At 43.4% G+C, this 17676-nt stretch overlaps 1 protein-coding gene across 1 annotated transcript; it reads left to right on the top strand.

Annotated features, from left to right (window-relative positions):
* Nucleotides 1-1539: 1539 nt before the first annotated feature.
* caup (caupolican) lies at nucleotides 1540-14613 on the top strand. The gene is made up of 5 exons (XM_018102544.2): nucleotides 1540-2679; nucleotides 9721-10290; nucleotides 10674-10792; nucleotides 12110-12435; nucleotides 13328-14613. Exons 1-5 carry the CDS (start codon nucleotides 2632-2634, stop codon nucleotides 14368-14370), a joined length of 2106 nt encoding a protein of 701 aa, XP_017958033.1. The 5' UTR covers nucleotides 1540-2631; the 3' UTR covers nucleotides 14371-14613.
* The last annotated feature ends 3063 nt before the right edge of the window (nucleotides 14614-17676 follow it).

Below are 17676 nucleotides of genomic sequence, written 5' to 3'. Positions count from 1 at the left end.
TGGTCGTGGCGCCATCGAGTGCTATTCGTGTCCAGTCGTAGGTATTATTACCACGATCTGCCACTTGGATCTCAAGGGTCACTCTCAGCTCTCAGCGATCTTCGCCAAAAACATGTGCGCTTAGACTGCATTCCGACTCCATATGCATTCCTTGGCTCTCTGTCGCTCTGTGGCATACATTATAAATGACAGCGCGTTAACACCCCCCGAAAAAAAAGGGAAAATACGAGTGAAGCCTCGTCTTACAAGAATTCCAGCAAAATGGGCTGATCTTTCATAAATTAGAATGCGACCAAGTGCCTGTGGAATTTCAAGTGACTCGCGGCATTCGATTTCATTCCATTTCGAATAGACTTGTTTGTTTTTTGTAACACTCCAAACACACATTTGGTTTCGTGTGACGAGCCTAGATGCTGGGCTGGTTCTACGAAAGATCTATGGAATTTTAAGAAAGTAATTCTCTAATGCGTAAATCAAAAGGAATTTGTTTTTGGCATATATAGAAAGCATATAAAAGTTAATATTAATTCTCTTCATAATTACTTGATATTTATTTGAGCAATAATGTGATTTAGACTATATATAGTTAATTTTCGAAACATATTAATTGGGGTTTGCCCAGCGTGATTTATATTTTGAAAACATTTGCGAGCTCGCATGAGAAGGTTGAAACACGAGTGCCTGCTGACAGCTCGCCAAAAAAATATTACTAATAAATATAAATAAAAAACGCCATTTGTTTGAATGCATTTGTTAACATGCAGAATACAGAATAAATTAATTTTATTGCAAACTGGTTTCTATATATATTTTTAAATATTTGCTATATATAACGATAATCTTAACTTTCATCAGATTTCAATTGTTCAGTTATTTATCAACTCAAAAATAAATATAATAATAATTATTTAATTTTATAATTTATTAAAAAGTCATAGCAGTTTATTAAGCATTCAATTTATTTTATTTCATTTAAAAATATTATGTTGATGCCTAATTAATAATTTCGTTTGGCTGTGCTATAACTAGCTACACACACAAACATATATAACAACAACAACATCGACTGCCAGGAGTTGCGGAAGAAACTCACAAAGTGTGCGAAGCCTTTCGATCGCAGTCCGCCATAAAAATATTTCCAACGTTACACACAAAACAAAACAGAAAAGAGAGCGCACAAAACGAAGAGGGGAAGCGCAAGCACTGGAATATGCTTGCCTTGTGACGACGAGTGCAGCTGCCTTTCATTCCAGTCGGAGGTGGGCGTTGTCGTTAGCAACACACGCACACACACACACACACACAGAGCACAACGAGCACACATAGCGCTGTCTCGCTTGCGCCCATGCTCAGCAGGGCCGTGTCAAGAGAGACGGCATATGCGCTGCGCTCTCTCTGGTTGGAACGACAGCTAACCAGAACATTAATGTGCTCGCTCCCCCAACTACAGACGCCATCTAGCGCTCTCGCTCTCTCTCGCTCACGCCGTCGTCGACAGCGCGTCGGCCTTGTGTGCCCCTTGGCCGGGCTGTCTCTGACATCGGGCAGACCAGTTTGTGTTTAAACGCGAATAGGCATAGGCGCACATCCCAGCGGTGCCTTGTCGACGGACTTCAAGCCCGTTCGTTCACAGCGAGAGAGAGAGGCCACTGACAGGTTGTGGAACTCGTTTCAGCCGTCGATCGCTGCAATTGCCGTAAATAACAAAAAAATATTCTCCATGTGTTTGTGCAATAGACGTAATGCGTGAAGCCTCGACGTGTCCATAAATATACGAAAAATATACTAACTAAGCAAATACAAATTAAGAGCAACCAATAACAGTGCCGGCGATCATCTAAAGCAACTGTAACCGTAACAGCAACAGCAACAGCAACAGCAACAAGAAACATCTAGTAAACAGCAACACATGTTATTGTGACTAACTAGCGCGACCTTTGGGTCGGTCCGTGTGCAGTCCGTGTTGAAGTGAGGTTCGGGAACTCAAATACGTGACAAATACGTGAATAAATAGTGTCCAGCATCAGAGGACGATTTGTCGGTTGTTCGCAACAGCTGCAAAGAGCCAAAGTCAATAAAAAACAACAACGACAAACAACAACAGCAACAACAGCAGCAAAAACCATACAAAAGTAAAAGAATAAAACGCAAAGTCACAACAAAACAAACAAAACATTTTCCGGCTCCGGCGACATTAACAGAACTGCTCGACATCGACAATTTGTTTTATCAATTTTCAACAAGGCCAACAACACAGCACCAACAACAACAACAACAACAACAATAGCCAACAAACCAACAAACAACAAAAGCGCCCAGAGTGCTTAGCCGCGCTCGCGCCAAGCACGCACGCCACCGCCACGAACACCACCAGCACCACTAACAACATCAAACCATCTCCAGCTCCATATCCACATCCACATCCACATCCGCGTCCGCATCCATCTTCAGCTCCACCCAACACCCACTACCCAACCCCTTGGCAAGTGCTCGCCCAGCATCCGCCTGCTCCAGCTTCCTCAGCGTCCTTGCAGCGCGCCGGCACCCCCCACAGTGAGCACTCGCACTCGCGGCCTGCCGTAGCCGTAGCCAGTTCCCGTTAGCAGCTCTGCGACAAAGACGAACGCGACAATGGCTGCATATGCGCAGTTTGGATATGGTTACCCGTCGGCAAATCAGGTAAGCGAAAAGCAAATGCCAAACGAACTTGAATGGGAATCTAGATAGCAACGGAGAGGGGGAGGGAGAGAGAGTTGGGTATTTGCTTATGATGAATATCAATATACGGCATTTGCATATGTTGGCTATTTATCAAAATAATAGCACTGGGCGATAAGATTAGCTGATTCGTTATAGTTTTTGCTTTAGTTGAGAGTTTAGGGCATTCGAATTCTCGTTTTATGATACAATGGTAATATCTTATGGATTAGCATTTTATAAAAACAAGAGTGAATAAATTGCTATTAATATAATATAATATATTATATTATATATTTATTTTTAGCATCTAGATAAGGCATATAATATAATAATAATACAACACATTTAAGCCAAAGCAAGTTTAACTATTTAATATTTGCTAAACTAAACTAAATAGTTCTTAATATATTTAAAATTGATCAGCGCAAAAATGGCAGACTTTTATTAGATTTCATATATGATAAATTGGTTGTCTTCACGAATGAAATGAAACTTATATTTATATTTGAGCAAGGAACTATTTATTTTTAGTGGAAACTTTGGGATTTCTACTTAGAAACTTGTATGTTTCTTGAATTTTATTTAAAATATAATTTCAATAATAAGCTAGAAATTTCAAATATATGTTCATAAATTATACACTCTCATAACATACGATTATTCTTGTATTAGATGATCTGATCATAACCAAATTTCTATACGCTTTTACTGAATATTAAGGAAAATAACTAAATTTTTCTTATATAAACCCATTTCTTTAATTTGTTAATTTTTCTATTTTATATTCACATTGAATGTGACATGGCAATAAATCTAAAAACTTCCAATTAGACAAATGAAAGCTTGAGACTTTAGTGAGTAGAAATAAAAGACGAGAGGAATATTGATATATATTGTTTTTTTTTTTTATTACCTAGTTTAGCTTCTAAGCAAACTTTCTTTATCTATGCAACAAAGCTACCTAACTTAGTCACGCCTCAAAATTTAGAGTCGTAATATGCAGAAAAATGCATTTAGAATTTCATGGAATATTACTAAACTCTAATGGCAGACTTTTTAAAAAGTAAATGAATTAATTTTATTATTAAACTATTTTAAGAGGACATTTAAACAGATACATATATCATTATAATTGACGTATAATAATTTACATATATATATATAGATACACATGTACCTTAGATACATTCAGTCACACATACGTATATAAAATATATATGTGTATATATGTATATAATATATACATAAACATTCCTAAACGCCTTTGACGTCGTCGACTGTGTTTGAAATAAACATAAATTTAAATTTTTGCGCCCTGGCCACAGGCAGTGGCAGTGGCTGTGGCAGTGGCTGGCATGAATATTCAAGGAATACGAGTATGTCCAGCTTCTGGACTTTGCTGCACCGTTAATAGACGGCCGCAAGCAAATGTTGCACAATTTAGGACATTGTGCAGCCGTTGCAGTCCTGCCTCCAGACCATAATTACTGCTCCGAGCTGGGTAGCTGGGTAGCTGGGCAGGAGTTGGAGGTAGAGTAATGTGAAGTTCAGTAATTCAAATTAGTTAGCTGAGGTTTGGGTGCGAGAGCCCAAGACCGAAGGCAGGGCATGATATTCGCTTTACAGTGAGTGCTGTAAATATGCTACACTCATATTGCTTCAAGTATATACATACGTGCATACATACATACATATAAGTATATATGATTCTTGCCCTTGCTGCAGTGCTTAATTTATGTGTATGAGAATCGCATAGAGCGCCGTTTATTATAATATGCAAAACCTGGCAAATGGGCTTTAATTAAAATAATGTATGCTCAGATTATCGACTGTAATTATGTCTGCGGATGTGTGCAAACTGCGGTCTACTAATGTGAGTCAACGTTACTCTGCTGTGTCTATCTCTCTCTCTCTCTCTCTCTTTTGCTCTGGAAGTCTACTCTGGTCGAGTCCAAGTTCTGCTTAAGTTTAAATGCGGTTTCTTGGTGGGTTTCATGAGTGGTATTTATTGTGAAACTTTGCTTACGTTTTTAGATTCTTAAATTGTTAATAATGTTGGCAATTGGTTTATATGAGACTCTCTCTCTCTTTCTCTCTCTCTCTCTCTCTCTCTCACTCTCTCTCTCTCTCTCTCTCTCTCTCTCTCTCATTCTCTTTGTTTAATTGAATCTGTTCAATATAGAACAGACTTACTTTTAACAGGATTTTCACACATTCACTTGTTCACATATTTTGTGTATATACTATAATCCACTTCATAAAATATAAAAAAGCTCTTTTATAACCCATATATACACATGTACATACATATATACATATATCCATATATAAATGCTCCATCTAGGCTATTACTACATACATAAAAATAATTGACCTGGAATTCAAGACCTACACAGCTACACAAACACATATGTCCATGTATTTACCCACACATACATATAATATATTTATATATATACTATAAAAAAAAACTCGTATTCATTAAATTAATTTAATTTTAATTTCAACGCCAATTCGGCATCCCAAATATGACATGAAAATCGCTGACGAATTCAATATATGATATAAACACACACACACAGATGCACACTCATACACAATGTACTCACACATGTGTGCGTGTGTGTGAATTTAATCAAGAGTCTGTGTGCATGAACAGAATTGTCAACTTCCTTCATGCGAAGGAGCCGCAGTTCACGCATTTCATGGCAGAATAACTGAAATTCCCAGGCTGCATAACCATAGTTAGGTCCTGAAACGGACTCACGGCCCGATCCCCGTTCCGAGATGCGAGAAAAAACTAATATTTTGCAGTGTGCATTCCATAATTGATTTATGAATTTTTAATGCAAACATTGAAAGCCACTGGCACGCTGAAAACAAAGAGTTGGCTCCAATGGCAGGAGCTGTCGCCGCTGCTGCTGTTGCTGCTGCTGCTGCTGCTGCTGCGACGACGTGAAGCAACAACTACTGCAAACTGAAGTTAATTCAATAAAAGGAGCGCAACAACAACAACAGCAGCAACAACAACCACAACAACAACTTATTCGCATTAGCAAAAACACGCATCAGAGCTATGGGCATTCGGATTGGTATTGGCATTGGCAAGGAATGGGAACGGACTTGGGTTTGGGCATGGGCATGGGCATGGGCAAGGGCTGGCTGGCTGCTGGATGAATGTGAGAATATGCCAAATGCCACGACGCACTGCCGTTGCCAGTGCTTCGAGTCTGTGTCTGCAGAGAGCCCAGAACCGAAAAACCAAAACCAAAAACCGAAACTCAATGCTGGCAGAGCCTGTGAGCTCCTGCGCCAGCTTCTGCTCCTTTTAATTTCGCTTATTGTTTGTCATTGCTGTTGCTGTTGTTGTTGTTGTTGTTGTTGTTGTTGCTGCTGCTGTTGTCGGCGCCGTTGCCGTGGTGCACTGGCAAGTCGACTGGCGTCAGGCGCAACCTATTGCGGAGCAGCTATCACTTTTTGCAGCAGACTCTTTGTTTAGAGACGAAGTTGCTGCTGTTGTTGTTGCTGCTGTTGTTGCTGCTGTTGTTGTTGCAGTTGTTTGGTAGTGCAAAAACAAAAATCCATAAACGCATCTTCAGCGGTAGCAGCAACAAGAGCGAAACAGCAGCAGCCACAACAATCCACAACACACGCATACAGTTGCTGCTGCTGCTGTTGCTGGCTCCTTTGTTGCACGCACTGAGCAATTGGCAATTGGAATTGAAATTGGCAAAAAAGTTGGGTCTGGACCGAACGACTGGCTGACTGGCTGGCTGGCTGGCTGGCGGGTTGGCCCAGGCGTTTTCGTGAGCTTTAACATAAATCATAAAATTAATAACCATAAAGTGACGGCAGCAGTTTCCCCAGTGCAGGGTGGTCGGGGCATGTGTGCCACAAGGTGGGGCACTCATCGTTGTTGTTGTTATTGTTGTCTTTGTTATTGCTGTCTGCACTTCAAAGGCAACTCAATAAGTAGAACCCGCTCACTCAAGCAATTACAATTGATGCTTTTCACTTTTTCACTTTTAGTTTTATTGTTGTTGTTGTTGTTGTTGCTGATGGTTTGTCGATTTGCCTACTTAAAAAGTTTTTGCAATTCGGCTGCTGCAAGCTACGCTGGCTGCGTGGCATTCGATTCTTTGAACTTGCTTCATGCAACCGTTCAGCTATTACGACGCCCACGCCACGCCGCCATTGAGCGGCTCACATTGAACTATTCCAGATTGCAGTTCCAATGAAGGAAGGAAGGCAGACGTACATATATTAGACACATGGGGCGTTGATGGATTTATAGCTCCGTCTCTGATCTATAATGATGCACAATGCAAATAGTTTATTGCTAACACTTATTATACCTCATATATTGAATTACCTCTCTAGTCTTCAGGCCAATAATATGATCTTGTATATAAAATTATTTATAGTGTTATAATTGTATTATTATTAGCATTTTTGGCAATTGTCAACTTGTATTAATAATTAGTATTTGTATCATTATTATTCATTATTATATTGTCATTGTCATTGTCATTTTCTCTTTAGTTATCATTGCCACTGTCATTGTCATTGGTAAATTCATTTTCATTATCATTGGCATTACAATTTCCGTTAACATTGCCAGACTCAATATTATTGTCACTTTCATTGTCGTTGCTATTATCATTATCATGACTATTATTAATTTTAGAGCCTATAATTCACGTCAATAGAGAGTATCTGAATTCAGCATTTAAAAAACTCAACAAACGTTTTCAATCAAGCTTTTATTATTCCATTTAATTAGCCTAATCAAAGCTTTGATTAACTTTACAAAGTGTGTTTTAGCACTTTAATGCAGCAGCGTAGTAATTTATTTGAAATGCTTCCAGTCTTAATGCCACATCTATGTGAGTGTGTGTGTGTGAATATCCTTCCCTCGACATGGCAGACTTTAAAAGCGGACATGCAGTTCACACCGTTTATCGTAATATTCAAGTCATAAAACAGCGCACTATAAAGCAATATTTAATAGTTGCCAACACTTGGCAACATTTGCAACATTTCCGCATTGTGGTAACTAAAGCCGTCTTTAAGCCAATCCATTCCCCGCGGGACCATCCAATACTCTCTGAGTGTTTGTGTATTGGTGTTGGTGTCTGTCTGTTCGTTGAGCTCACGATAAAGTCGGCTCCCCGAGCCTGCAGCGCCTCCTCGTCCAGTCCTCCACAATGCATCCCAGAGTGGGTGAGTGAGAATCATTAAAAATAAACTGACTTGCGTGCCGATAATAAGCGCTGGCCGGTGGCTGCCTCGCCGGACCGCGCTCGCTCGCCCGGACGGACAGACAGACAGGCAGATAGAGAGACGGACGGCGGGCCAGTTGGCCAGCTCTCGGGCCTCGGGTCCTGGTCCTCAATGTCGTTGTCGTCGCTGATATGTGTTTTTTATGGACGACCACAAAAACTGAAATTGATGTTCGAATCGCATATAAAAATAAAGAATAATAAGAAATGAGCGCGCGCAGCGTTTTGTACATTAGCTGTTGACTGAGCGAAAGAGAGGGCCACACTCCGATAGAGTGAGAGAGAGAGAGAGAGGAGCAGCAGCAGCAGCAGCAGGAGGAGGACAATGAGGAGGGCAGTCCAGCCACTTGTTGTGGTTCTTTTTTGGATTCGTTGCCTGCTGCCTGCGTCGCCGTCGACGTCGTTACAGTTGGCCATCGGCCATCGGCCATCGAGCCAACTGGTCATTCATTCAGAATTCATTAGATTTCATTCATGAAAACGCCTTCATTATGCAATAATTTCAAGTCCGGGACAGCAGTTGGAGCTGGACGCGGTGTGTCCGCACGAAATTGCCCTGCGATTAGATAGCCCGGCAGGAGGTGTTGGAAATCAGCTTGTTTAAGCCCTGAATTACCATTATTATTATTTAAAGCATAAATTTGACTACAGTGGCTCAACGAGTGAGTGGACGACGCCCCAATTGGGGCAACGGTAGCAACAAGTGGCTGCCGTAATAACTGTTCTTATTAACTTATTTAACTTTTTTTTTGGTAATAGGTTAATCAAAAATTCAGTATACTCCAGTTTCTACACCTCTGTGTGCGAGAGTTTGGATAGGCCATTCATAACGTAATTAGAATATTGACAGTTGAGAGGAGGGAATTCGGATGAACTGGATTATCTTATATGGTTAGGCTAGGCAGGCAGGCAGGCGTCAAGCGCCTGAAGAAATAAATTATTTTACGCTCATTGATCTTTACAGGCCAGCCTCTCACTCTCACTCTCCCTCTCCCTCTCCCTCTCCTGCTCAGCATGGGCACAGAGCAGCCTAGCACTTGCCTTGCCCTGCTGCTGCTCTGGCTGTTGCTGTTTGTTTTGAGTGGCTGAGGGTCTTACAGTCTCTCTGGACAGTCTCTCAAATCGAAGTCGGCGATTCGTTGCGGTTATCGTGCAAGCGCATACCTGAGTGCCTCATTCAATTTCCTTGCCTTTCTGGCTGCGCAATGCCCACACTCAATCGAGCGGGTCGATCGGTCCGCTGATACTTCGGATGTACCCTCTTCAAAGAGTTGCCCGTGCCGAGGCTTTGGGCATCGGAGCATCGGGGCAGCTGAGCATCCGAGTCCATCGGAGTACGAGAGCAAAGACAGCCCCAAAACAGTATCTGAAATCTGACTGTGATAAATTGAAAATTAATGAAGTGAAAATAGATGGAACGGATCGCAAAATGCGCCAAGCCAATAAAATATTTTGACATTTGGAGTTATCGTCTTAATCTGTTTTCTTGATTTCGACTCGAGCTCGAGCTCGGTCTTGGTCTCGGTCTCGATCTCGGTCTCGGGTTCGGCACTCTGCGTAACATGCCCTTCTCCTGCCGCTGTCCCTATCCCTTGTCCGAATGTCGTCCTTGATCGCATCACCTGTTTTAGGAATCGTACCATTGCAAAACCTTTTTCGCCTTTATATTTATATATATATATATATAGAGTTTTTTTTCGGTGAAATAAATTTAGCGTGTTTTCTTTTTTGCTTTCAGTTACTCGGTGGTGCGGCGGCAACCACTGGCGACAGCCAGAGCGGACATGGTGGGGGCTCGGTGCCCTCGCCGCTGTCCGGCACAAACGAGGCCTCCCTCAGTCCCTCGGGCGGCTCGACTACCACAGGCATCACCGGCCCAGTGAGTCCAGGTGCAATTTCCCAGTCGTCTAACAATGCGGGCCCGACTGCAGCCACAGCCACGTCGCCGACGGATGCAGATGCAGTCGGCGGCGATGTAACCGGCGCTGCAGACACTGATCCAGCTGTCAGCGGCGGCGGTGGCGGCGGCAGCGGCGTCGGCGTCGTTGGCAGTGCCCTAGATGTTCACGTCCGTGCAGCGCACAGCATGTCCTGCTGCGAAAACGGGCGACCGATCATCACGGATCCCGTCTCGGGCCAGACCGTCTGCTCGTGCCAGTACGATTCGGCGCGTTTGACGCTCGGCGGCTACTCCCGCATGGCATTGCCCTCGGCGGGCGTAGGAGTTTATGGCGGCCCGTATCCCTCTAACGAGCAGAACCCCTACCCCAGCATCGGTGTGGACAACTCGGCCTTCTATTCGCCTCTGGTAAGTGCTGTCTCCCTCTCCCTCTCTCTCTCTCAGAGTGAACTTGATGCCGTTGATTATATTATGTGGCTAATTGGATTTGTGCAGCGGGCATAAGTCCACGCAGAAAGTAAGCCGACGACAGGTTGCGAGCGCCTCGCAACGATTTGCCATCCGGTTTTCCACAGTGCTTGGCCATCAACAGTTGTGCTGGAGGCCATCACGATCTCTTGATCTGTCCATCTGTCCATTCGTCCGTCTGTCTGTCTGTTCAACTGTCGCCGTGGCTACTCCAGTAGGCAATTGCTGGAAGCTTACAAGCATTTTATCGGCTTAGCCGACTGATTGAGGCTCTTCAACGACTGATTAACTATTTGAGTGTGCGTAAATTGCTTCACTTTCAGAGTAATCCCTACGGCATGAAGGATACCAGCAGCGGCACCGATATGAACGCCTGGACCTCGGCTGGCCTGCAATCAACTAGTGGCTATTACTCCTACGATCCCACTCTGGCCGCGTACGGGTGAGTCTCTAATCTGCGATTCACCGATACACAAAACAAATACAAACAGCCAAGAAAGTTAAGCGAGTTTAAAATGTTTTCATGGCCCGGCGACCAAAAGTTTTCGTGCGCCGTCTGCTGAGTTTTTATCACCACCAAAAGGTTTGAGCCACTGGCAAGTGCCAAGTGCCAAGTGGCAGGGGGCAGGGGGCATGAGACGTGTGGCAAGTGGCCCAGGTCCGGACTTAAACTGTGCGGCAACGCGCGTAGACAATCTGCCGGGATATCGTGCTTGTAGCTATGCGACCCTGCCCTAGCCCTTGCCCAAAGCCCAAGCCGAAGCCGAAGCCGCGAAGCTTTTAAAAAATATATAGTAAACTCGATAAGTTTATGGCTGGAAGGGACGCTCTGTTGATTGTACGGCGAGCTGGGCGGAAGGAAGTTACAAATGCACAGATTAAAATTCCCACAGCGTTTCCCCTCTCGCGGTTTTCTCATTCTCGTCTGATTTTTTTTCCACGGCGCACAATTTTGTGAATCGAAAGTGCAACACGTACTCGGACCGAAGAAACAAAATTTGAACAAAGTGCTAAAAAAATATTGAATTTTAAAGGCAGCCCAGCCACAGAGTTATGCATGGGACTATTAAAGAGCTTAAGGAAATATAGTTTGAGTATTAAAATTAATGGAATGAATGTGCATTTAAGTAAATCTTATAGAATGAGTATTTAGTGGGATTATTATGGGAGGTAAAGGGAGTTGGGAAAGAATGTGGGAGAAGCATTGCTTGATATAATAGACTGAATATTTTAGTTTAAAGAGTGTTGGGCTCTTAAATAACTTGGAGAACTCAAAACTCCATATATATCTCCCACAGTATCAAAGCTTCTGAATTGTTTCCAAAAATACACACACATAAAATAATAATTTAAATTCGGTTACTTATTGGCTTACTTATTTATGGAAGATTCCGCAATAACTTCCGACCCAGCCGTCAAAGTTAAAGATCGTATTATACGGTTTTTAAACACCTTTTAATTGCTGCGTCCCATCGTGCGCCGCGTGGACTTTGTATATTTGCATTTGAGTTGTGCTTTAAAGGCTGGATGGGATTGAATGTGATTGTTTGACTGGCGAAGGGTGTGGCCAAGGCAAGCGGAGCCAAGCCAACACTGTTAATTGCCTGAGGCGCTGATAAGAGCGCCGTCTGAGCTGCCTCTGATTGACCGGAAGAGCCAGGCACTTGACTGTTTGTTTCATATCGGGGCGTTGTTTAGCTTTCTGTTTGCCCAGTGTTTGTAATATCGTAATCTATAATGAGAACTGTTTGCGTTGCAGCTATGGGCCCAACTATGATCTCGCCTCGCGCCGCAAGAATGCCACGCGTGAATCGACGGCGACGCTGAAGGCGTGGCTCAGCGAGCATAAGAAGAATCCATATCCGACCAAGGGCGAGAAAATTATGCTGGCCATCATCACGAAGATGACGCTAACCCAGGTCTCAACATGGTTCGCGAATGCGCGACGCCGTCTGAAAAAGGAGAATAAAATGACGTGGGAACCAAAAAACAAGACCGAGGACGATGACGACGGACTGCTCTCGGATGAGGAGAAGGAGAAGGAGCCCGGCGAGGGCACCAAGCTGCAAGCCAGCGACACATTTGGTAAGCTGTCACTTAATTTGTGCCCGCCCCTTTGTCAGCCCCCCCTGCCCCCTGCCCCCTGCCCCCTACCCTAGATGTCATTGACCCAGGCAAGTGGCTAAATCCGAATGTTTTCTTTTTATCCATAGAATGCGCGGGGGCTTATATCATTTTAAGGTCGTATTTGTATTGTTTTTCGAAAGCCCTCCGCCTCCCGGCTCATTCTATCGATTTGAATGGCTGTCGCTTTCTGACCCTTCATGCCATTTGGCCCCACAGCCCCACAGCCCCCACTCCCAGACCCCAAACTACAGATTTGTGGCAGCGGCCTTTTAAGTACAATTTATGTGGCGAAACGAATGTTATGCAATCTTTGTCTTCTTCCTCCATCGCCCGTCCGTTCGTCCGTTCGTTCGTTCGTCCGTCCGTTTATTTGTCTGACTGCTTAGGCGACATCCTCCCCGGAAGTTGACAGCACATTGTTGGCAAAGTGGCCTTGCGCCCGCACTTGGCTCTCCACATGCATGGAAGGCGGCCTTGCTCGACTTGGCGACTGACTTGGCGGACGGAGCACGGACGGAGTTGGCGGAAGCCGGAGCATTTTGTTGCTGAAAGCTTTCTCTGACTCTACTCCACGCGAGGGTTGCACGCATCAACGCCCACCAACAATTTCAAGGGTTTTTGCCCGCGCCTGCCAAGGACTGCCAAACGCCCAGTTGCCAGAGCCAGAGCCAGAGCCAGAGTCAGAGTCAGCTGCCAGCTGTTGGCAAGTGGAAAGTGGCAAGTGGCAAGTGGCAAATGCCAAGTGGCAAGTTTGTAGTCTTCTTAGAAGTTGTCTACTTCCGCTCTTGACTTGGAAATTAATTTAATTTAATTTTTGTCTGCGTTGCGCCAACTCAACTTTAATCACCAGATCCCGGCAATCAGCGTATCAAGTCCGAGCTGGCCAAGTCGGACAAGGATCTGGACATCGAGGAGAAGCTGGAGCGTGAGCCGCAAAACTTGCTGGCCATCCGTGGCCTGCCGCCGTACGGTGCACCCAATTTCAATAGCCATCCGGCGCACTCCTACAATCCCTACGCCCACGCTCACGCCCACGCCCACGCCCATGCACACCAGCAGCAGCAACAGCAGCAGGAGCAGCAACAGCAGCATCAACAGCATCAGCAGCAGCAGCAGCAGCAGACGGCAGCTGCGTACTACAATCCTGGCTACGGCCACGGGCATGGCCAGGAGGGAGTTGGGGCTGGCAGTGAATACACCCTTCAAAAAAACCAGCTGAGCAGAGACTGTGGCATACCGGTGCCGGCGAGCAAGCCCAAAATCTGGAGTGTGGCCGACACAGTCGCCTGCAAGACACCACCGCCTACGGCATATCTCGGCCAGAACTACTATCCACAGCAACAGCAGCAGCAGGCACAGTCTCAGTCGGGCCTGGTGCCAGATTCGCCGACGACCCAGCTGCATCCGGAGCAGTCGCTGACGCTGATGGGGCCGCAAGTCGAGCTCGGTTCGCCGCTGAGTATGATGAGCAGCTACGCCGCCGCATCGCCATATTCGCGGATACCTACGGTGTACACCGAGGCCATGGGCATGCATACCAAGACGCCTATCAATATGCATCGCGACCTCTCCCAGCTCCAGGTGCATTCCAGCTCGAGCCAGGCGCCCTACTTGCCCCATTCCCAGCAGCAGAGGGTGGGGTTTTCCGAGATACAGCCCGATACGCCGCCGCAGACGCCGCCAAATATGAAGCTGATCTCGCTCAGCAACAACAACTCCAGCAGCAACACCACCAGCAGCAACAGCAGCAGCAACAACAGCAACAGCAGCTCTACGCTGCATTCCGGACCCGGCCCGGTACCAATAGCATCCATGGGTTCAATGCTTTACAATAACAACATCTACAACAGTAGCAGCAGCAGCTACCTGACGAGCAGTCGATCCAACTCCTAATGGGAGAAGGCTCTGGATGAGACGGAGCTGGGGACGGGGGAGTTGGCCTTAGTAGATGCCGATACCAAATATTTTCGTAACCAGGCCCAAGTGGACAAGTGCAAAACAAATATCGCCGGCAATCGTTAAGCGATGGCGATGGCGATGGCGATAGCGATAGCGATAACGATAACGATACCACACTAATTATTTTGCAATAAATGTAGCTTAAGCATGGCAATAAAAAGTTTATTTCCTACCATATCGTAAATTATTTCACTTTATAACTTTAATTAGCATATTCACATTCATCAATTTAAGCAGACAGACTACCCAGACGACACACAGCAGTTTGTCATGCAGTGGGATTTGTTTGAGTCACTCATTCAGTCCCTCCACACTCACACACACACACACCCGCACATCCCCATTCCCTCCCTCGATTTGGGTTTAATGACTCGAACATGATGACAGTACACAGCTCTCCAAGACGACTTGGAACATTTCTCAGCTCATTCAGACATCATTTCTGAACTCTCGCTCTCACTCTACACACACTCCCTCTCTCTCTCTGTCTTTCTTTCACTCTGTGTGCAAAGTTGTTTATACAGTTATTTAATTACTACCTTACGTATAAGTGCGATAATATCTTGAAGAGAGAACCTAGAACTATTTAAGCTAGACATGCGCAAAATATATCGGAAACACTATGAAACTAAGTAAGTTGTAATATGGATTAAAGAGTGCTTAGGTTGATTTATTTGAACGAATTGTAATTTTTGATAGCTGCGAATAAATAGCTAAACTTGATAGCCAGTGTTTTCTGTGATATATCCATAAAAAACAACTTGAATAATCGATAACTACTCGAGAGTGGGCGAACCATGAAAATGTATTTGTAATCACTTGCAGTTACTATGTAAATATGTGCATGTGCATATTCGCAACTGTATGTATGTATTACGATGTATGTATGTATGCAGACATACTTGTATAATCACTTCTTCACTTCTTGCTAGTTAATTTCCCTAGTTAACCATCAAATTTAAGTAAGCATGTAAATACACATATACACACATATACATATATACATTAATATATATATAACTATGTAGGTCTGAAAATGTAATACAATTTTTAAAAATTAATTATAATAATTACAATACAAAATAAGTTTGTAAACTTGCACTATATATATAATTAAAATTAAATAAAATACAATAAAGATCATGAGTGATGGAAGTTTTTAATGGGACAGATTATGGCATAGAGTAAGTGAGAGAGGTAGGAGAAGCTGCTAATAGAATTATTATGGGATAAGTTGGATGCTATGATGTTGGAAGCTGGTGATAAAATATGTAAAGTAGTTTGATGAACTCATATATGTATTTGAATACATGTATATGTATGCATATATATACGTATATGTATGTAAAGTTCTCAAGATGAATTGAGATATTGCCTTCAATGAATGAATTTATGAATGTATCAATGAATTAATGAATGAATGCCTGAATGTGTGAATGTATGAATCCATATCAAGTAAAGTATGTAAAATATTTACATATATAATGTACATTAATATTTATTTCAGTATGTAAGTAAGCATGTGGATATGGATGTATGAGTGCGATCCCAAGAATTCAAATGAGACTTAGTCCGCCTGCTTATAACTTATCTCATATACATACATATGTATAGTTCAAAAGGTAAGTCAACTCAAGACAAGTCAACTCGACTATGACTCATAAATAGTTGATCAAAATGACCTAATTGGAAATATGACAAGCATACAGCGATTTCAAGTACATGTGAAATATCCATGGATAATTGGACGCATTAAGAAGTAACCCATACCTGTTGGAGATTATTATCTGCATTGTATTGAAAGAACTTATAAATGATATTTGGCTACTCTTTTTTTGGAAACGCGCACGCGGTTCTTTGTATCAGGTATCAGGTATGCCAAAGCGGATTATACAGGTATTGTTATGATTGTGCTATGTAACTACGAATATGTTTCCTTTCATTTGTGTTTATTTATTTAAGTTTTTTGGAACGCCGATAATTCCATTTTGTCATCGACGATTTATGGGTTTTCTCTGCGTTTGTGACACGCGTCACATGTGTATCGCATTCTGGACATGACTGAGTGTTTTTCTGTCTCCCTCTCTCCTATCTCGGCTTCTGCTTCTTCCTCATTCCTCAATAGGATAGGATTGAGAAATGTGGCTAATGCGACCACACCTAAATGCACGGTAATCAATTTAAGCCCTATAGCTCCACAGTCTATCGACAATGATAGAAATTGTGATTTCATTTCCAAGAGAACGCTGAAACAAATTTAATTCATTTGAAGCACTTACCAAAAAGCTAGGCTCGATCTATGAGAGTGAAAGAGGTCGGCATAGCCGATAGGCTAAGGGAGAGTCAGAGATGGGCTAGGCTCAGGGTAAATTCAAATGAAATATGTTCTCAACATGTATTCAACATTTAATTAAGCAAACTTTTGCCTTCCCTCTTGGCTGCTGTTAAAGCCCATTTGGATTGGGCCTGCGCGAATCGTTAGATAAATTAAAAAGTGTTCAAATTAGCTGTCTGAATTATGGTAGCATCTGCATTCAATTGCACTCTTTTGCAGAGTGCAGCAGTCGCTATCTGTCTCTGTGTGTGTGTGAGTGTGTGTGTGTGCACTGACCATGCCCTAATCAACCCTACATAAACATATATAAGCTCCACTGTTGCATTGGCTTTTGTCTGTTTTGGCTTTTACAATTTCATCCACACAGAGTGGAAAATGTCAACATTAATTTTGTCTTTTATTTGTGCGAATCGGGCCTGGCCACATTTTAAATTAACCCGAAACATGTTTAGGGGTTTTCCGCACAATTGCCTCAACCGTTGAGGCAGCCGTAACCATGTGGCATAATGGGCAATGCGAATGTTGCAGCACCTGACGCCCCTTGCCATGCCCGTTCCTAATGTGAAGCGGGCATATTCATTGCAAGAGATTTTCAATTGTGCGTCGTAGCGCCCTAAACAGTTGGAGTGCTTATAATTGGGGGCGTGCCAAAGGCAGCATTTCATATAATATCAGATGCAAATGTCTAGGGTGCTTAACACATTGCTAATTGGTATGGAGTATGACTTTCATGGTACTGAAGTTAGTTTTATCTTGCTCATTTGCTCATTTTTCATGAATGAGCATTCTACTGCCAGTTACACCCGACTGGAGCATTGTGACTTGTTTATGCCATGCAACGAGCCTTAATGTCGCCAAAAGTCTGTTGCAGACAGTGGAGTATGAACCAAACGCTGTAAATTCTA

This window comes from Drosophila navojoa, chromosome 4 (assembly GCF_054131105.1).
Source record: "Drosophila navojoa isolate 15081-1374.11 chromosome 4, UAZ_NAV_1.0, whole genome shotgun sequence".
NCBI lineage: Eukaryota > Metazoa > Arthropoda > Insecta > Diptera > Drosophilidae > Drosophila > Drosophila navojoa.
This window is presented reverse-complemented; position numbering and strand designations above follow the sequence as displayed.